Here is a 20,030-nt window from a genome sequence, read left to right on the forward strand (position 1 = left end):
TCCCAAAGGGTCCTAATGAACCCCGGGGGAGCCAGGGCCCTTCCCAGCCCTTCTCTGCAGTCACAGGGAGCCGCCAAGCTGAGCCCGAGCTGTACTCACTATCGCTGGATGCGGGAGACGGTTGTGTTGAAGGCTGCCTGGATGTCCGCCACGGAGCAGGTGGATACAACCAACTGCTTGTGCGCCTGCAGCTGCTCACTCACGTACTGCCAATGCAGAGAGCCCAGGTTAAGGCACCATGGGAGGCACAGCTGTGCTGGCCAGCACTAGCCCATACCTGCCCTGGCCCCTGTGCACCCTGAGATTGATCTGGGGTGTCTGTCCCCACCTATGCTGTGCAGGGAGGCTGAAACCATGTGGTCACCCCTGGCTGCATGCCTGAGCACACCTGTTCCTCCGAGCTCTGCTGCAGGGGGCTGGCTGCCCTAGCCCTCCGCTCTCACCTTTGAGCACAGCAGTCACCACCCTGCAATGGCAAGGGCAAAACCACCCCAAGAACAAGGCTGTGCTCCTTGGGATAAGGTGTTTGGTCCAGGAACCCTCTGATTTAAATTCTGCCATCCCACAGGAGGGCCCAGCTCCAAGCTCAGCCCTCCTCTGCTCATTCCCTTCTCTTGCTCTCTCCCACTGTGGCACTCAAAAATCCTGTGCTTCTTCAGGTGTCTGTGTGCAGCTGAACAATGGTGAACAGGCAGTTGTGCTAGACAAGGAGGCTTAGAAGATGCCACGACAGGGTTTGGGAATGGGCACTGCTCCTTCTTTCCCCCCAACAGGATAAGACCTAGAGCTGGAACACTCCAAGGATGCGTGGTTTGGGTCAACACTTCACCACCTCTCACTGAGAAGCCTTTTCTTCTGCCACAAACCCTGCCTTGATTTTCCAGCACTGTTTCTGCAGGTCAGATGTAGCTGCAGGATCTTAAAGGGGTCTTACCAGTGCTTCATCTAACCGTTGTTTGTGTGTCTGCATTCACATGCGTGCCCCTGCTCACCTTCAGCAGTCAACTCCTCCATGCATGGGGGAGGCAGCTGTCTGTCAGGGGCTGGGCCCATCCAGACAATGCAGTTAATGCTTTCTGTGAGCGACGGGCTAGGCTCCCCCATCTCTGAGTGGGAAATGGCACCTCTGCTGCTTCCCAGGGCCTGGTGCCAGGGCATCCAACAAAGCTCTGACCAGTGTGGTCACTGAGCCAGGACCAAGCAATGAGGGCACAAGGTACAGTCCGTTAATCAGCCTTTCTGGGACTGCTCAGGGCATTGGTGCTTTGCTGGTGTTTGGGACACGATGGAGAAGACATGCCAGACTCGTGTATGTAGCTCAGCACTGTGCAAATGCACTGTCTCCCCAAAGGGCCACGTTGGGGGAGAAGAGGGCACAGCTGGTGCCAGTTTCCCTAGGACACCCTGCTGCGGTTGGGAGAATCCCCTGGGACCCTGCTAACAGCTATCCCCATGCATTCCATTCCCCTCACGCCAACTCACCTGCCCCTGCCACTCAGCGACATTCACCAGCACAATGCTCTCGGGGAGCTGCTCATCTGACACCAGGATCTGGTTCAGCTGATCATAAACAGACTTTCGGGGTACCTATGACAGCATCACCATGAAGGTTAACCCCAGCTGGCTGCCTCAGCTGCTCTGCCCATGTCTTAAGGCCCAGCAGGGCTCTCAAGCTAGAAGCTTCCAGGTGAGGTGGCTTCCAGAGCCTCACCTGGGTGCTGTGCCATGAGTCTGGAGAGCTCTCACTGTCCAGGCTGCTGGTGCGGCCACCCTGCCCCTTTGAGCTCTGCCGGTCCTTCACAGAGGTGCTGCGGGGACGCCACAACTGCTTGCTCTCTGCCTTGCTGTGAGTGAGGAGATAGAGAGGCAACACTGTTGGGGAAATCCCATCTCCACCAACCCCCACTCAATCCAGGGAGACAGCATGAGCCCTCTCAGCCCTGGCATGGGGCTCAGACCCAGCTTACCTGGGGGACACAGCACTGGGGAGCTCAGCTTTGGTCCCGGGGCCCAGCTGGGCCAGCCTGTCCACACTGCCCTCCCTCGTGGCAGCCTCTGCAGGGGCCAGCCGAGAACACGGCTCCTCTGCAGCCAGCTCCTGAGGGCCATACACAGTCACTTTACAAACACCGCACTCCCTGCCCTGCCCCCTGCACCCATGGGTGCCCCCCTCCAGGATAGGCCTGGTGACCCTGCTGGAGAGCCTCGAGGGGGCTTGCCTGCATCTCCTGCAGGGTCTAACCCTCCTTTCACTCTTGCTGCTCTCCAGGCTAATCTACTTGTCCACTCAGCCCTGCTCCCAGGCTGGTGGGCACCCCTTGTACCCCAGAAAGCAAGGTGGAGCCTGAGAAACCTCCAGCTCCACTCCACATCCCATAGCCTGGACTCACCACTGCAGGGACATCCACTCCTGGCTCTTCCTGTGGTCGCAACACTCCTGGCTTCCGCTTGTCTGCCTCGCCCTGGGGGACAGGGAGGGGAGTCAGAGCAAGATGCAGCACCCGGAGTGCGGCAGCTGCCAGTGACCCATGCCTGGCCTCGCAGAACACGTGCTCCCACAGGGGAGCCCGGCATCCCCCTGGGACCGGCCCCAGAGGACGCCCCCCATCGCTAACCTGTCTGCCTGCGCTGGGAAAAAGAAGAGGAAAGAAGGGAAGGAGCAGCCCCTGGCAGGTGCTGCCAGGAGCTGTGGTCTCCAAGGGAGCTGCAGGCGCTGCAGGGATGCTGGGCTGGCTGGGGAGGGAAGGGGGCAACTGGTGGTGGTGGTGGTAGTGGTGGTGTAACTCACAGGGCTGCCCGACTCTTGATCCTGCCCTTTCTGGCTGTGCAGACTGCCGATCTCAGTCTGGGAACCAGAATGAGAGACTCCCTCAAAGAAACGCCTGCAGAGAAACAGACAGACGAACGGACGGACAGACAGACAGACGGGAGAGAAAAAGGCAGGAATAAGAGAGGAACAAAGTCACCATGATCCCAGCACACCCCGCCGGCCTGTCCCAATCACAGAGCGCTGTGGAGAGGTCCCCCACTGGGACACGGGGCCAGACACCCAAGTGTCTGAGTGACTTGCAGCCTGGGAACAACTTGCCAGCAGGCTGCCAGCCCCACACCCCATGGTCTGCTGCAACAATGCTGGGTGCAGGGACAGGATGGGGCCACCCCAGACCAACAGGGCTAAACCTGTGACCCCAGTGAGCTGGAGGCAGAGTCCCTGTCTCCTAGCCAGCAGCGATTTCTCTCTCAGATGATTCCCCCACCACTGCAGTGCAGGGTGAGAAATCGCCACTTTACCCCATCTCACTGGTATATGGTCTCCATCAACACCACAACCCCAATGTGCTGCTGAACCTCTCTGCCCCCTCTGCACCACCACAGCATCCACAGATTTCTGCTGCCTTCCCTTCTGTTTCCCCTTTTCCAGGGAGGGCTCCTTGCCTGACTGCTGCTGCTGTACACTTCCAGCAGCAGCTTCCACCTTTCCCTTCTGCCTTCCCCTTCCCCGAGGCTCTGAAGACCACAGTATTATGCACAGAACCACACCCCAGGTAGCACAGCAGCACAGCAATGTCCTGCTTTGTTCCCCGGCAGTTAAATTTGCCTTTTTTTAGGTCTCTGGTCTGATATTTTGGTAGAGCTGCACAGTGCAACTCCAAGGTCCTGTTCCCCAGTCACAATGGTCAACACAGGAACTCCCTTGGGGCAGCAGGACTGTCTCTGCCACCACAGTGTGAGCTTCCACCTTTACTTCCCCTTTTTGCACCCGTTATTTATTTGCCAAGGACCACCCCCACATCCTGTGGTCTGCTCAAAGTCTTTGGGAAAAAGTCTTCAGCAAACAAGAATGCTCTGTCATTGGATCTCACCTGTCAGCTTTTCTAGGACCCCTGCAGCAACTGAAGCCCATCTGCATGCAGTGTGCGACTTTCCTGCAGGAGATCTGAGCTAGCTTCCCCCTAAGCTGTATGTTTGTATTTGCTTGCTAACACCCAGGAAAAGTTTCTCCTGATTTGCCTGGTCTGCAAATGGGAATACCAGGTTGCAGGTTTCCAGGGATGGCCACAGAGGCACAGGATATAGAGCAGTTCTTCTGTTAGGACTCTTGCCAGAGTTTCCACTGTTTTCTATTGTCCTCATCTGGATATATCTGCAGCTTTTTTGCAAGATACTTACAGACCTCTGAACATCTTGGCTGCTCCTTTTAACATGTTTCCTCACTTGTATACAGTATGCTGTGCTGCCAGGCACAACAGTGTGTGCCAGGTTCTTTGCTTTTACTGCTCCTACAAGGACATTTCATTCTCAGTAAATGATGGTCCCACCACAAAGCAGCTCTTCAGCAGCAGTGATTATACACTGGCTGGGAGAAGTCAAGGCTCAGTTTTCCTCTCTCTGGCTCCATGATCAGTTGCTTCACAACATGTTCATTTACCAAAGCTCCATATCTAGAGTTGGAATTGCACCCCAGCAGGACATTTTCTCCAGGTCACCCAGGGATAAATGATGTCTCCTGTTATTAACATATTTCTGCCTTCCCCATGCCTCCAATCTCTTGCTACAGGATCTCAGGCATTAACCACCCTGTACAGCCATTAGTCTTTCTCAGCCAGCAATTTCAATCCATGCAGACTATGTTAATAACTTAAGAGTGAAACTAGAGAATCTAAGTTTTCTAATAACTCACTCCCCAATCAGCATCTCTCCCACACTCCTCTGTACCTTCCAGTAATCCCATCAGAACATGACATACCCCTGGTGCCACTGGCACCTCCAAAAGGTAACTTCATCCCCTTCTTTTTCTTAGACATTGGATGTACCTAGACTGTATACACTCAGTCTGGCTTTCAACACCCCATTTAAATGGGGCTGTCTCCCCAGTCCCCATGGAAACTGTCTGTTTCTGCCCTCCCTCACTCGCAATTCAGGAGCTTTCATCCCTAAAGGATGTGTTACACTGAGCACAGAGCTCTTCTGCAACTCTCATCTTTCCCTGTTCTGTAGTTTAAAGGCTCTCCTATAGGCATGATTGAGTCTAAGTCTCAGCAAGTTGAGATTTAGGCAAATACCAGCCCTTCTGCACAGCCTCCTTCTCTTTTCAATGAATTAGGCCCCTCTCCCCTATTCATTCTCCCAGTCACCTATGGAGACATTTGCTTCTTCACCTCTGATCTTCAATCAAAGGCTCTGACTCTTGAGGTCTTACTTAACAGCCTTAGTTCTAGCTCCAGTTTTGCCCCAGCACAGGAGCGCTCTACAGCTGTGTGGCCTCCCTGGTTGATCAAAAAGATGGCTATTTGCTCCCAACACCACTGGCCCAACCCAGGATACCAGCCACCACTCACCCTTAAGGGACTACTAATGCTCTTGCTCTACAGAGACCTGCACAGTGTCTAGCAAGCAGTGACAACAAATAAATCCAGTGTGAGGATCACATCTTGAATTTACAGGCTGGACTGGAAGGTCACCACCAGCTGAGAAGGTTATGCAGGGCCTTGGAACCACGCAGTCTACGCTAAAGTCCTTGGCATCGGCTCCCACATGTCCTTAGAAAAAGTACAGACCCAGTAATGTGAATTCAAGGGGATACACACTCAGCACTGCCAGAAACTGAGGCACTAGAGAGCAAACCAAGCTAGAGACACTTTGTGAACAGGCTGAAAAACAGCCCAGGGCCGTCCTACCAGAGACAGCGGCAAACATCCAAGGAAGACTGTAACAGCCAGTACAAGCACAAACCAGCACTTACTCTAGGATGCTCTCCCAGTGACCAGATGTTTGCAAGCAGGCACTTACACTTAAATGCTCTCACTAAACTTTCCTTATGGTTTACATAATTTACATACATAAACTGTTATCTGACCACAAAAAGGCCTTCTTTTTTCTCCCACAGCACCTGTGTTTCCTTTGATGAGAGACCATGTGAAACTCCTTTTGGAGTCCAAGCAGACCAGCTAAGCAGCCCCCCCTTGCCCACATGCTTGCTGTCTCCTTCACAGTGACTTCTGGGTTTGTGAAAAACACAACTTCTGTCACGCTCCTTTCTTCCCCAGTGCCCCATGGGTTCCTGAATCCAGCAGATTTAATTTCAAACAGTTTGCCTGTGGCAGACCAAGTCTGCTACCCCTGAATACTTTCAGCAGGGATTGCAACTAATTCAAATTATATTTAAATACCAAACTACAGAAACAATAATGACAAGTAAGCTTGGTTTGGCCAGAAGAGACCCAGCGCACTGTGAGGCAGCCAAGTAGAAAGACAATAAAAGGCAACTTTCTCACAAAAGGACAGCACAGAAACAGAACAGCCATAAGCAGAGAGGCCAGGTGAATGCAGATCTCGTGGGAGAAAAGCCTGGTTTCACTACATGGTCCACTGGAGACCTCTGTGCCAAGTCAGCAGTACTTGGCAGAGCAAGTCAAGCCACCACGTGCCTGGGGAATGGGTGAGGAACACAGTTGCTAGTCACATGTCTTCACAAAGGGTAGGAACGCAGCATGCAGATCTCACATGGACACAAGGACTGGCCCAAGCAGTCAAAAGTGCTCAAAAGACAGGCATGCTTCAGTGTGGAGAGCCCTGAGAAGGCCAGGACTGTCAGCAAAAACACATGAGAGCTGGGAACAGCAGGGGCTTTGATCAAGTAGGTACTCTTCCAGCAGATCAGTGTCAGATGCTGGGCTGGCAGGAAATTATACGAGACTATATGTGAATGAAACCAGTTTTAATGGGCAGTTTTGAGTTTATTAAACAGGATACGCAAGTGAGGAGCTCAGTGGTGCCAACAGAAGATGGTGATGGGAGTGGAGACCAGGCAATGCCAGCATTAGCCCAAGCAACAGAAAAGTGTCAGAGGCCACTTCTCCAGGTCCCATAGATACTGTGACGGCCTGTGACTCCCTGCAACCCTTACCTCAGGGTGGGCTTGGGTGTGCTGTGCACACTCTCATTGTCCTCAATGTCCGGGCCACTGTCACTGTTGTTGCACTCTTCCAGGCTGTCATAGAGCAAGCCCAGGTCTTCCTCCACCTCCTGGGTCTGGTCTACTGGGTCAGAGTCCAGGACCTGTGGGACCAAGCCCAGGGAGGAATGAAGAGATATACGGAGACACCGGCATCCCAGGCCAGGCATGTCCAAGCTCCATCCCAGCCATGAGGCACACCATGGCACTGTTCCCACCTCAGAGAGCCAAATCCAGGCTGTGGGAGAAGCAAGTGACACTGTCACTGGGCCAAAGGAGGGTGCCATGAGCATGACATCCAAAGGAGTCTCAGACACCCATCATACTCCCTGGGAGTTAAGAGACCTGGGAAGACCACCACTGGCTGTGCTGCACACTCGGTGTAGGCTCCCAGCCAAGGCCAGCTACCCCCAGGCTGATGTTAGCCTGCTCTCAGTCGTGAAGAGGATTGCCCCTGTAATGCCAGCTCCTGGGGCAGAGCCAGAGTATGACAACACCCTTCTTCCCCTGACCCCTCTCCCCAACAAGAAGATGTTTTTGATTTAAGCATGAGGCTCAGAGCTGCATTCTTCAAACAGAAGGCTTTGGAAAAGCCAAGGCTTTGTGTCATGTCTCACACCACCTTTGGTAACACCCCAGAGCACCTGCAGCTCATGTCTTGTGCTCCCAGTGAGTGGGAAGCAGCACTCTGACACCTACACATCTGCAGGAGACACTGCCAGGTGGGGCAGCCTTCCCGCTTCTTACCTCCTCCGTCACTTTAAACCTCTTCAACAAAGCCACAAATTTCTGCTTGAAGTTTGGTTGCTAAAACAAAACAAGGGAAGAAAAAAAGATCAGCAAAACTATCAAACCATATTCCAAGATGACTAACATACAGGCCACTTTTGCTCTCTTTAATATGCCGTTGACTCCTCTCTGGGTTCACAGCTGAAGGTCAGCTATGATCTCCCTCACTCTTTAAGTTTGCTGTAGGATTTGGACTAAACCCAGACTCTGCAAGAAGCCACTGTATCTGGGCATGAGGGAGGGTGCAAAGACTCAGACTCTCTGCTACAGGCTGGAATAGCACTTTCTCTCCATTTAAATCCCCTTTTTCTCAGGTCATCTTGTTGAGGAATGCTGCCTTCAAGCAAGAAAAGACAGGGAACAAACTCAGGAAAAGGGTGCTCAGGGGCCTGCAGGGCTGAAGCAGCTGGGTATGAGGAGATGCTTAGGGCTGGCAGGGCAGCTGCTCCCTTCTAGTGACAGCAAAGGAGCTGCTAATGGTTCACCCTTCCTCATGCCAATCTTACCCTTCCTCAGGGAAGGAAAGAGAAGAGACCCTGTCACAGCAGCAAGTCAAAACTGGTGCACACAGGTCATCATTATCACAAAGCCAGGTGAAACACAGTACAGACTGTAAGCTGGGGTACAGCTCTGAGCAGCATACTAACTCATTCATGGCAAAAGGTTTGCCCCTTCTTCTCAGAGCCAAAAGCTCTCTCCCCTGGCTCTGCACCAGTGCCAGCATCCTCCCCAAACCACCCTCCACTCCCTGCAGGGAGGGGAGGAAGTGAATCCCTTCCATCCCTTTGATCATGTTGTAAATGCTGATGTTACTCTGGTCATTGATGTGGTTCGGATCATTTTCCTCCTAGCCTTCTTGGTTTTCCTCAAGTCATCCTCTTCGTCAAACAGATCCTACAGGTAAAAGGTCACAGCACATCAGAGCAACTCAGAGTGCAGGGAGCAGCATCTCCTAGAAGTTCTCCTGCCCTGTGCTTGCCCCCCATTTTAAAAAGCTCTGGTCCACGCTGCTCCCAGAGTCTGGCTTTCACTTCTCCCTCTTTAGCACTGTCCCCCAATTGACCTTCCTCAGCATCTCTGCCCTCAAGCACCCCCCACAGGGACATGTACCAGCAAGATTCAGAGAGACAGCAGCTTTCTGCAAGTCCTTGTTACAACCTAAAACTCCTCTCTGCACTCACCAGCCTCCCTGTAATCCATGTTTTGTTCTCCTGCTCTTCCCTCTCCAGGATTAAATCAAAGATCACAGCACCTGAGCTCACAAAAAGTCTTCCAGGGATCAGCCTCAGCCACACGCACAGCTCACAGGGATATGGTGCGCTGATGTGTTAACCCAGCATGATGGGACAGGTGATGTGGAGGGCCCTGAACATGAGTTTGTCCCTCTGCTTGATCAGCACGCTACCACAAGTCTTTTTTTGGCCTCCAGTGTAGGCACCACAAGAGGACAGTGAACAGCAGCGGCAGAGCTCATCAACAGGACTAGGAAGGGTCTGCCACCTCTGACCATTTTCAGACCCAGACTGTACTTCTTCCTAAAATCTCTGTCCTCTCTCAGAGAGAGGGCAGCCTCTGGCCTGTTATCACAGGGAGATGGAAGAGAATCATGGTGCAAAATGGTAGGGGCTCAGTGGGCGTTTTATGCTGCAGACCAGGCATCTCCAAGGACAAATGAGTGAGACCTATGGCTCTCCAAAATCCCTTGCCCCACCATGGACTTGACCGCAGCCCACAGTTCTTTCTGCTATCAGGTATCGTGGCTCCCTGCCCTCTGAAACTATGACAAATGTTTACAACGGAGATGAGAGGGCTCAGGGTGATCCCTCAACCCCTGACTCTACTCCCAGAAATGGGACCAGCACATAAGCTACCTTGCCAGGCCTCCCTTACCTGACCCTGCACAGCATCATCACTGGCTTCCTGCTCTGAGGAGAAGCTGTCATCCTCTTCTTCAGAGTAGTTATCAATATCTGGGGAGCGATCTGAAGGCAGAGAGTGAACATGCCACAGCTAAGCAGGACGCCTATCACAGCTCCAGTAAAACGACTGGTATTGCTGGCAGGCGCTTGGGGATGCACTCTGTTACCCATGTCCTGCCCCAAACGCTTGCCTTCAGGTCTGTGATGAGTGCTAACACACCTGAAGCTTTGATTTTAGGACCTGAGGGGATGCTCCCATCCTCATGGTCAATGGGTTGACTGGACAAAGAGTAGATACTGATTTCAGCCACTCGGATGCTCGCGTCCTTCATGTTGCTGTGGAGGCCCAGAAGCTGCCCGCCATCTGTTGGGTGCTGCATCACCTAGGCAGACAGACCAGCCCCTTGCCAGGGTGACACAAGGGCAGCTGGCAGCCCACCCCCTCTGTCACAGCTAGCCAACAAGCCAGAGCACTCACAGCACTGAGCACCTGTCAGCCAGCCCAGCTCCCTTCCCAGCGATGGCACAGGGAGGCCATGCGAAGCTTCCCGCTGTTCCCAGCACCCAGTACCTCAGCCATGTTAATGATGCCCACTGCAAGGGTCTTGTAGCCTAGGATCGTGCGATTCTTGTATCTCTTCCTCCGCTGCAGCATGATCTGTAGTTTGTTGCCATCTCTCTTGAGGAAGTGTGGGTACTGGGGAAGGGAAGCACAGGGAAGATGGCAGCATGAGAGCAGGGCTCAGTGGGACACACAGGTAGAAAACTCTTCCTCAGTACTGAGGTACAGCAGGATCTGACCTGCTGAGCTTTGAGCTGCCCCTCAAGGGGCACCTGCCCTCCACATCATTCTCCAAATCCCCATGCCCAGCAAAATAACCCCTGGAGCAATGAGGCAGCTGGCCAGCAGCAGGAATCCGTGCTGTTATGATGTGAGCATGGGCAACCACAGGAGGTCCCTCCTCAGAGGCTGCCCCCTTCACACTGAGCCCCCAAAGCCGTGCTTGCCAAGAAATGCGAAGTGCGGGGAGCACCAGGGAGCCCAGGGGACCAGGCAACACAAAGTACCTGCAGTGAGAAGGTCAGCTCCAGCTCGGTCTCCATCAGGCCGCCAGGCGGGAGAGCATATTCATTTGATCTCAGGACTCGCTTTGAACCCTACAACAAGATTGGTAGATGCACACAGCTAAGCTGGAGAATCTTGGCCACAGACTCGACTACATCACACACACACACACACACACACACACAAGTCAATGGTGTTCACAGTCCACAAGGAAAGAGCCAATACCTTGACTCTGTTCTGTTCTGGTCCACCTCACACACACCAATCAATGCTTCGCAAAAGCCTGCAGTTTCTCCTGAGCTGCCAAAGGCCTTTCTCCTCGCCCACCTGCCACAAAGCACTTGGCTCTTCCCAAGCCTGCTCTGCGTAATCTGGCTCCGTGCACCTGGAGCCCACCAGCCACTGTGGAGGGAGGGGGACACTGCTAGAGCCAGAGGGAGCTATGCATACAGCACCAGCAGGGGAAGGAAAGTGTCCAACACCCTGCCCCTCCAGGAGAGCACATCTCTGCCCCCCAGGTCACAGAACCAGGGCAGACCCCTGCCCAAGCACAGCTGGCAGTATGGCTCTGCTGAGACCAAGGCAGGATGTCCCAAGGGAAAAGGGGTCCTGTCCCATTCCCCCACCCACTTTGCCCATCTTGTGTCAGAAAACTCCTCCTAGTCCTTTCCTCCAGCAACAGTCCTTATTTCTCCACATCTACAAATGGGGTTTTGCCCCAGAAGGGCAGTAAGAGAGGCACTCTAACCATGGGCCCACTACAACTCCTTCCTTTACTTCTGTCCTATCTTTACTATCTCTATGTCTTGGCTGCTGACAGAGACACTGAATGACTTGGAGGATGAAAAATGCTGTCTGCACGCACCACGCTTGCTTGGTCGCAGGGTGGCACAACTCACAGACCCCCCCAAAAGGCCCATGACTACTGGCTGTGTCCCTGCAGGGCTATGGGACCAGCTCCAAGTATAAAATAGCCCATGGTGGTTCCTCACTCTATCCTGCTTCCCTGTAAATGGGCCAGCAAGCTTAGACACTGACTTAGGGAAGCAATAGGATAGGGATAGGCCAGTACAGCTGTTCTTGCAAATCAGTTATCACTGCTAAATAAGCACTCCTTAATTTAAACTGTGGGCTAGTGAGCAGATGGGTCAAAGCTAACCAAATACGCACAGCAGTCCAGAGGAACTGGCTCTCACCTCATGTATGTTGCCCCTTCCCAGGACCTCACACCTTGCCCAGCTTGATCCTGACAGATGCTGTGGCCAGCAGGATCCTAAGTTAGCCGTGGCCAGAAACCCTTCAGCAACTTCGACAAATCCTAGATTTGGCTATGGTTAGATGAGGTTAGAGCCTTGGTGAGGTTAGAACCCCCAGCTCCTCCTCTCCACTGCAGATGGGACAGCAGCCCCCAAAGTCATGACACGAGCACGCAGGTGGCACTCTGCAATCAAAGAGAATGGCCACGGACACAGGTGTTTTTCAGCACCCAGCAAGCACCAAGGAAGCTTCAGCAGGGTCCAGCAAGCCTGGGTGGTGCTGACATAAGGCCTTTCTTGCATCTCTGTTGCTGGCGTTACCCGTGCTACCAAGGAAAAAGAACAATCTATAGAGCAGAGGCAAGAAAGGCATACACACTTTGCAGTGATGCAGCATTACAGTTCTCACTGATACCTCAGCAAAGACAAGCTCTAGCAAAACACTCCTTGCTTTTCAAGAGGTCCAATCCAAGCTGTCTGCAACATTGTTCCCAGCAACTGTGCCAGGAGTGAGGTTTTCCTGTGAAAGGTCTTCCAAGAGAGGAGGTGGAGCTCATCTCTTTCACCATCTGTGAGCTTTCCTGTCCAAGAATGCACTGACTCTTTCTGAACTCTTCTCTAATACAACACGATAGGTGGTCACTATGACAGTGACCATTTACCTTAGCACATTTACCATTTGCTGTTTGTTGCAGAAAGACTGTCCACCAAAAATTTGTTCTTTCATCAAAACATACATACTGGTGCAATTATTCTTCCTGAAGATGCTATTTCTGGGGACAGAGTTACGGCAAAGGAAAGGTGAGGACAGCCTGGGTGGTGACTCACTGGTCTGGTGAGTGAAGGTTTCATAAACATTGCCATCCTCTGTGCTACTGTCATTTACCACTATGGAAGTTAAACACCCAGCTCCAATCCTTGACTCTGGCCGTCAGAGAAATGCCGGTGCACATCCATGTGGTATTTCAATAACTGGGACAAAGGCTAGTTCATTATCACAATGCAAGCAGCAGTGCTTTTTAGGTATGGGCCAGTTCTTTATGGGGGCAATGACCTGGCAGGCTGCACCCTGGCTGAGCTCAAGTCCTAGGAGATACCTGGCCTGTGGGTTCACATGAAGGGAGAGAGATCATAATGTCTAAGCTCAGTCAGAGGACCAGCTCACAGGACACCATGGAGCATAGCACCTGGGTCATGGGGTAGAAAAAGGGCTAAACATTGTACTGCAAATGCATGAGGTACAGTCCTCTCAGCAAGGTAAAGCCATTACCTAAAGCTCAGCTTAGGTTTCTTGAAATGGATGGCACTCACATATCCAGTAGGATACACTGATCACCTTCAGGAGCAAACCATGACCCAGCAGAAACTAGCATTGCTCCAATTAAACAGATTAGAAACTAGCACCTGGGGGCTACTACCTGCCCAGGGAGTTAAGAATAATTTGGGATTTCTAGTAAGGTCGACACAAACCTCATGAGGTTCAATGAAGGCAAAAGCGAAATCCTTCTCTACAACACTCCATGACTGTGCTGCCTGGGAAGAATCCCAGGCAGCAGGGCAGGCTCTGGAGAAAGGGGCAGGGGGGATCCTGGGGGACATCAAGGTACCCTACAGTGGCAGCATGCCCTGCAGCAGCAATGACATCAATCTCAGCCTCAGCAAGTGTGCAGGCAGAAAAAAGGGATTCCTCCCCTCTGTTTAGCACTGTTGATGCCACAGCTGGATTCCAGAGCCAATTTGGGCTCCTCAGTACAAGACAGATATGGACAGACTGGAGCAAGTCCAGCAGAAGACATCAGGATGGTCAGGGGCTGGAGCACAGCACATTCAAGGAGAGGCCGACTGAGCTGGATTTGTTCAGCTGTAGAAAGAGGGGTGAAGAGGTACTTTACTGCTGCCTACAGACACTTAGCAGGAGGGTGCAGAGAAGACAGAAGAGAACTCCTCTCAGAGGTGCACAGAGACAGAGCAGGAGGCAATGGGGATGAGCTGGCACATGGGACATTACCGCTGGATGTCGGGATATTTTTTTTCCTCTGTGAGTGCAGCCAAACCTTGGGACAGAACACAGAAAGTCTGAGGCTTCTCCATCCCTTGAGAAATTCAAATCTCAACTGGCCATGGCCTTGAGCACCTGATGTAGCTCAGCTGTTCTGCAATTCAGTAATGTCAGGCAAGAACAATTTCTCAGCAGAACAGCTGAGTATCACCATCAGTACTACAGGAAAATGTAACATCAGACTGTTAGAGTGAAGAACACAGATGACGAAGACCATCAAGGAAGTGAAAGTCAATAGGGAGAGGTTATGGTCACAGATCTTCACTACCTAATAGATTGAAAACATACAGGAGCTTTCATTACTATATACAGGCACATGATGCCCAGGTCTGGCTTGCAAGGTACAATACCCAGCTTCAGGTATAAATCTGTCCTGATGGGTCTTGTTTAAAGCATAGAGTTGAGGCTAGAACAGCTTACCAAACCTGGAAAAGGAGAGAGGACTAACAGAGTATGGGAGACCAGGCCAAGGCAGAGAGCAAGGCACTACTCAGAATTCAAGCTAAAGGTGCATTTTGGGAGAGAATAGCCCATTAAATATCTTCAGCAAATTCAGTTCTTCCGAGGGTAGCTGGGAATGCTGAGGCAGGAGTGGAAAATCCTTCAAGTGGTTGTAAAAAGATTAGGAACAAAGCATGAGTGAAGTGTAGACAGAAGACTCTGCACGTACCTTCCATGCATAGCAAGAAGGAGCAAAAATCCAAGTTCCTGCAGGGAGTAGGGCTGGGGCAGCAGGTAGGCCTGGCAGAGGCAAACAAGCTTCTCAGCCTGGCCTATTTTGTAGCATACATTCTGGTCCACTATGTAGGGGCTGACAGCATCAGCCCTCTACAGCAGCACTAAGGGTTGAACCTGAGTCACCAGCCACATCCAGCAAGCAGCTGCAGGAGGATCTGCATCCCTCCCGTAGCACCTGTCCCAGGAGCTGAAAGTTCTGGGAGTGGTGGGGCTTGTTTGCTTCTTTGGTTATTTCCTCTATTCGTGGCTCAAGACTTGGTGCTTCTGAATTATGGTAAGTCTCTCTGATGAGAGGGAGCACCATGTTTCCCTTCACACCATAACCAGTTATGATGCCAAGACAGATATCTGCACCTTTATGGAGCTGAGCCAGGCACATCAGAATCTCTTAATGCCATGCTGAGCAATACACAGAAGGAAACACTCTATGCCATCTCCAGTCTGTTAAAACAAATAATGAGGGATAAAGTTTAAAAACCACTCAAGTGATATGAGAGTAAGTCCCCTTTTTCACAGTAGTTCAGACTTTATCTCACTGGAAGCCACTGATCATTAAATATGCAAATCACCTCTGGGAAATGGGTATGTTCTGTGGACATAGAAAGGTCCCTTATCCCTTTGACAACAGTCTTTTCAGATGAAGGAGCAGATAACAGCAGATGCCACCCTTGGAAGCTGTCTTTTAAGACCAGAAGAACATGATCACTGTGAGAAGATTAGATATTCTAGACAGGCTCATACTATCCTTTGGGTCACGTACATTCATTGACCAGTGTGTCTCCAGCACTAGGGCTGTTGTCTTGGTGCCATCTTCACTGCGGCAGGGTCAGAGCTTTGTTTCCATGCAATCTACCTTTCAGGGCAGCAGCTTCCTGACAGGCAACTTTCTTAACCCAACAGAGCTACTACTGAAATGAGAGAAAATATAGCTTCCCTTTCCACTAGTCCCCAGCTGCCCCATTGGGAACTTGCAGGTCCTCCACAAATTACATGCATCAGCTGTTTCCATCCAAAAGATGGAGATGGCAACGCTTGTTGGGCAGCCTTCAAACAGCTTCTTTCTAGTGTGAGTCATCTGTTACCTAGGAGAGGAGCAGGAGGGATGGATCCAACTGAGGCCATTCTGTAGGCAGACTGCGCTGAAGCTGCCTACAGCTTCCATCTGCCTTCCAGGAAAGCTCAGCAGTCCCTGACCCTGCCAAGACGGCTGGTCAGGCAGGTGGAAGCAGCCTGGGAGGCACACAGATCCACCCCAGTGAGTCTTGAACCACAGGGTAACGTGGGCAGAAGCATTCTCCTCCAGTTTCCTTCAGCTTTGCAGAAAGCCTGCACCAGCATGCAGCCATGGGTATGTGGCCACACAGAGAGGAGCTGATCATGTTTAAATTAAGACCCTGAATGCAGCCTCCATTGCCTGGCTAGGAAAGCAGACCTGCAGTGAAGAGTCCCTGTGGCCTCAGTCACTGCTGAGGCCTGTTAATTTCTATTACCAACAGGGTGCAAGGTTGGCCTGTAGCAGGGACAGGGGTGATCTGTTTGAAAGAGCTGGAGTGCCACTGTGCAGCCTCTTTCACAGTCTCACATTGTGGTTCATGAGAGAGGAGGCAGCTGAGGACATACATGCTCAGCACATGGCAGCCCCAGCAGAAGGGGGGGTCTGCACAGGAGCCCAAGGTTCCCCAGTCTGGAGAAGCACAAACAGCTTGGGCTGACAGTGCAGGAGATAAAAGGAGTGAGGGGTCAGTGTAGCCCTCCCTGCCTCGTGGGACCCAGAGCCCCCAGCTGGCTCGCAGCCCCCCAGTCCTGTGTTGCTGGCACCTGTGGCCCAGCCTTGATTGCTCCCGCATTTCCAGGGGCCAGGCAGCTCTCTCCTGCCCAGGTTGTTCCCTTGCTAAAGCCTGCACCAAAAGGGTGCAGGTCTCTGGGGTCTCGAGGCTGAAAGCCCAGTGCTTTCAGCTCTCCTGAACGGCACCATACGCACTGATGGAAACGACAGCAAAATTGGACATTGGTCAATAGTGTATGGACCACAGCATCCTCCTGCTGTCCTCACTCCAGGCTCTGGGTTTCACACATTTTGCTTTCAGCTCCTTCTGTGCAAGTGAATGAGATCGGCCACGAAGGCAAACCCCAGTTCCCAGAGCTTCACTAATACTGCAGCTTCCAGCACTAATCCAGGATTTAGATCCTAATGTGTGTGGCACAAAGAGCTCTGTGGGAGCGCAAAGCTGCTGAGCTCCCACCCCACAGTGCTTTCAATGGGATCAGCAGCTTTTCTGCCAGCTGACAAGAACGAAGGAAGGACACCAGCATCTCAGCTGCGTTAGGGGAGCTGTGGCAAGGACAGCCTACTCAAGAAGCATCTTGCTTCCATGCTGTCCTTTGGCAGGTGGAAAGGATGTGCCCACATCCACAGGGACCCAACTGTTCACCAACAGCTGCAGAGAGGGAGAGGGGAGGATCACACACACCAGGATGACAGCAAATTCCCTCTTCCCTTAGTGACAAAGATCCTCTCCCCTCCCTTCTGCCTGATTTAGAGTAGAGGCACCAGACCTAGCAGGAATGCACAGAGAAAGGGAGGGGACAGCAGAGGCAGCAGTGAGATCACACAGGGTGCAAATGTCAGCAGAAGTCATGCACAGAGATGATGATCCCTTGCACCCTTCCCTTCCCATCCCACCCTTCACTCCCTAGGGAGGGGATCTGGATGGAGGGCACTGTCAGAAACCACGCAGCACGGAGCCTGTCTAAAGGGTTGGGAACAGTGGGGTAGGGGATGCCAAACTGTGATCAGCAGCTCGAAGGAGGGCTTTGGCTGAGGCAGGCAGGGAAACAAGACATACTTTGTCCCAGCACAGAGGCCTGACCAAATTCATCCCTGATACAAATCAACACCAGACAGTTTACTGCTGTCTCTGGGGCATCGTTCCCACCTGCCTGAGAGTCAAAATCTCCCCAAGGGTGCTAACTGAGACAGAAGCAAGGGGTTGGCACAAGGCAAGGGACATGCAGACCAGCACTTCACAGGGGGCAACAAGGATGGGCTTGCTGCCATCAGGCAGCAGCAAGAAGAGGAGCCTACCTGAATCTTCACAGCGATAAGCACAGAGCTCAGCTCTTTGTCCAGCTCTTTCAGCACTGTGAGTTTCTTCAGGCGCAGACTGCAGAGCCTGTAAGACAGAGAGAATGGGACACATTCAGGCACCACCATCCCTGGGGCCCTGCCACATGGCACCCAGTGCTCAGAAGGCAGCCTGGATGCTTGGCCCAGCCACAGGCACAAGCTTGGCCGAGGAACACTGGCATTCATGTACCACCAAAACAGCCCATTGGGGAAAAAAGGAAAGAAGGGAAATTAACAGAGCTAAAGCAGGCTTAAGGGATTAGCATGCGACAGGAAGTCCAACAGCAGGCCATGTGGTAAAGAGATCCCTTCCCAAGTAGGGCTGTTGCCAGCTCTGCTTAAATCTACCTTGGCCACAGTGCTGTTTATTTATAAACCAAATCACTTAAATCCACTCTTATCCTGGACTTAGTTAAGGCAAATGTTCCCAGGCAGACATCACAACTCAGCTCTTCTCCTTCACAGTACCACACAGAGCTGACTTGGGAAGCTGGGAGACCCGCAGGAAGCCTCATACAGCAGAGCCACCCTGACAACCTCAAATCCTGGGGACTCAGCATGGTAAGTGGCACTTGCAGAAAAAAACCATGATGGAGCCTGAGGCTGAGTGAGAAGAGCTACTTTTGCTGCTCAAATGATTAGCCTGTGAGACAGCTAGCCACCCTGACCTCCTGTCTAGAAGCCTACAGCAAGACTCCCATGGAGACTACTTGCAAGGGACTATCTGTCAGGGAGCACAGGCTAGACACGTTTTTACAAGCAACACTGACACTCTCATGTTTTGCAAGCTAGCCTCTGTGCTCCTTGCTTAATGTCTGCATTGCTGCAGCCAGTAGTACTCAGAACTTCTGTGGATACCAGTGTGCTGTACCTGAGAATTAGGCCACCCTTCCTGGAGAACAGATGGGCTACCACCAAATAACTTTCTGTCTGCTTTCTGAAGGCCAAATCTATTCCCTCCTGCTTTTCTTTTTTTTAATAGAAAAAACCCTGCTCTTACTATGCTAACATACAGCAACAGCACAGAACAACCCATAGGTGGAATGATACTGGAAAGGGAAGAACAGACAGCAATATTGCGGGAGAGGTTTGGGGTTTAGCAAGCACTCACTTCCTACCACATCCCTGCCCTCCCTGCTAAAATTATTTTAGCTTGTGCAGAAGGTTTGCTGGACTGTGACTGCAACCCTGCTGCTCTGTCCTTCGTGTTTGGATAGCAGGGCATGGAAGGGACCAGAAGTCAGGAAGCTGGGAGTGCCGGCTCTGCCCACCTCTTTGCCAGATGGCCTGTATCCTTCAGCCAAAACCCAGGGCTACAGCCCCCTAAGCCCCTGTACCCTGTGCACCTCAGCATTGCAATCAGTGATCCCACCTCTGTCCACCCCTCCCCTCTGAGCCTCCCCGCTTGTAGGAAGGGAGAAATCTTACCATCTAGGGCAGGCTTCTTGCTCTGCAGAAATACCTAGGCAAGGTTGGGAGCGAGCTGCGGGGAGTATAGCCAAAGACAAAGAGGTTACCTCTAGGGCAGGGAGGGCAGGACTGAAAGATTGGGGTACAGCAACCACACCAATGTACTAAGGAAAAGCTTGCAAAAGAGGCTAAGCTTAGCTAACACCATCACTAACCAGTGTGAGCTTTAACTGTCCTTAGTCCCTAGATAAGTCACAGAGACAAATGAGTCTTGAATGTGTAAGGCAAGGACAGAATGTCTACTCAAATTTTCCATACACTGATCTAGTCGTGACATCTGCCTGGATAGAAAAGTTATTTCCAAAAGATTAAAACTTTATAAGGATATCCAGTCGTAATTTGAGGATATTGAAAGATTGCAATTCTACCTGGCAGTTGTTCTTACTGTAAAACACACTCCTTATCTAAACTAATTCACCCATTAGCTCTTCATGCTCCTCTCTGAGGCACTCAGGAGTCTCATCAGTATCTAGTATTTTTCCTCAGGGAAGAGTATATGCACACAGATCAGCTCTGCCCACTTGGGCAGCTATTTTATCTTCAGTAAGGCATTTTAAAGCTTCTTTATTCTACCCCTTTCCAGTTTTCAAGATCTCTTTTGCACAATGGGAGACCCTGTACTCTGCCCCTGTTCCTTCCCATACCACACGC

At 51.8% G+C, this 20,030-nt stretch overlaps 1 protein-coding gene across 2 annotated transcripts in view; it reads right to left on the reverse strand.

Moving 5' to 3' along the window:
• Positions 1-20,030, reverse strand: part of LOC141957429 (phosphofurin acidic cluster sorting protein 2-like) — a 73,700-nt gene that overhangs the window by 3,644 nt on the left and 50,026 nt on the right. Inside the window, exons 2-15 of one of the 2 annotated variants that reach the window (XM_074898942.1) lie at positions 17,868-17,955; positions 10,732-10,821; positions 10,235-10,360; positions 9,884-10,046; positions 9,635-9,726; positions 8,558-8,638; positions 7,703-7,762; positions 6,908-7,059; positions 2,789-2,882; positions 2,391-2,462; positions 1,968-2,098; positions 1,712-1,844; positions 1,483-1,587; positions 100-206 (exon numbers count right to left, since the gene is read on the reverse strand). In XM_074898942.1, coding sequence (XP_074755043.1) covers positions 100-206; positions 1,483-1,587; positions 1,712-1,844; positions 1,968-2,098; positions 2,391-2,462; positions 2,789-2,882; positions 6,908-7,059; positions 7,703-7,762; positions 8,558-8,638; positions 9,635-9,726; positions 9,884-10,046; positions 10,235-10,360; positions 10,732-10,821; positions 17,868-17,955 — 1,494 coding nt within the window. Of the gene's footprint in view, positions 1-99; positions 207-1,482; positions 1,588-1,711; positions 1,845-1,967; positions 2,099-2,390; positions 2,463-2,788; positions 2,883-6,907; positions 7,060-7,702; positions 7,763-8,557; positions 8,639-9,634; positions 9,727-9,883; positions 10,047-10,234; positions 10,361-10,731; positions 10,822-17,867; positions 18,139-20,030 lie in introns of those variants that run through there. The other variant, XM_074899033.1, reaches the window with a different exon arrangement.

The sequence above is a fragment of the Athene noctua genome, chromosome 1, assembly GCF_965140245.1.
Source record: "Athene noctua chromosome 1, bAthNoc1.hap1.1, whole genome shotgun sequence".
Classification (NCBI taxonomy): domain Eukaryota; kingdom Metazoa; phylum Chordata; class Aves; order Strigiformes; family Strigidae; genus Athene; species Athene noctua.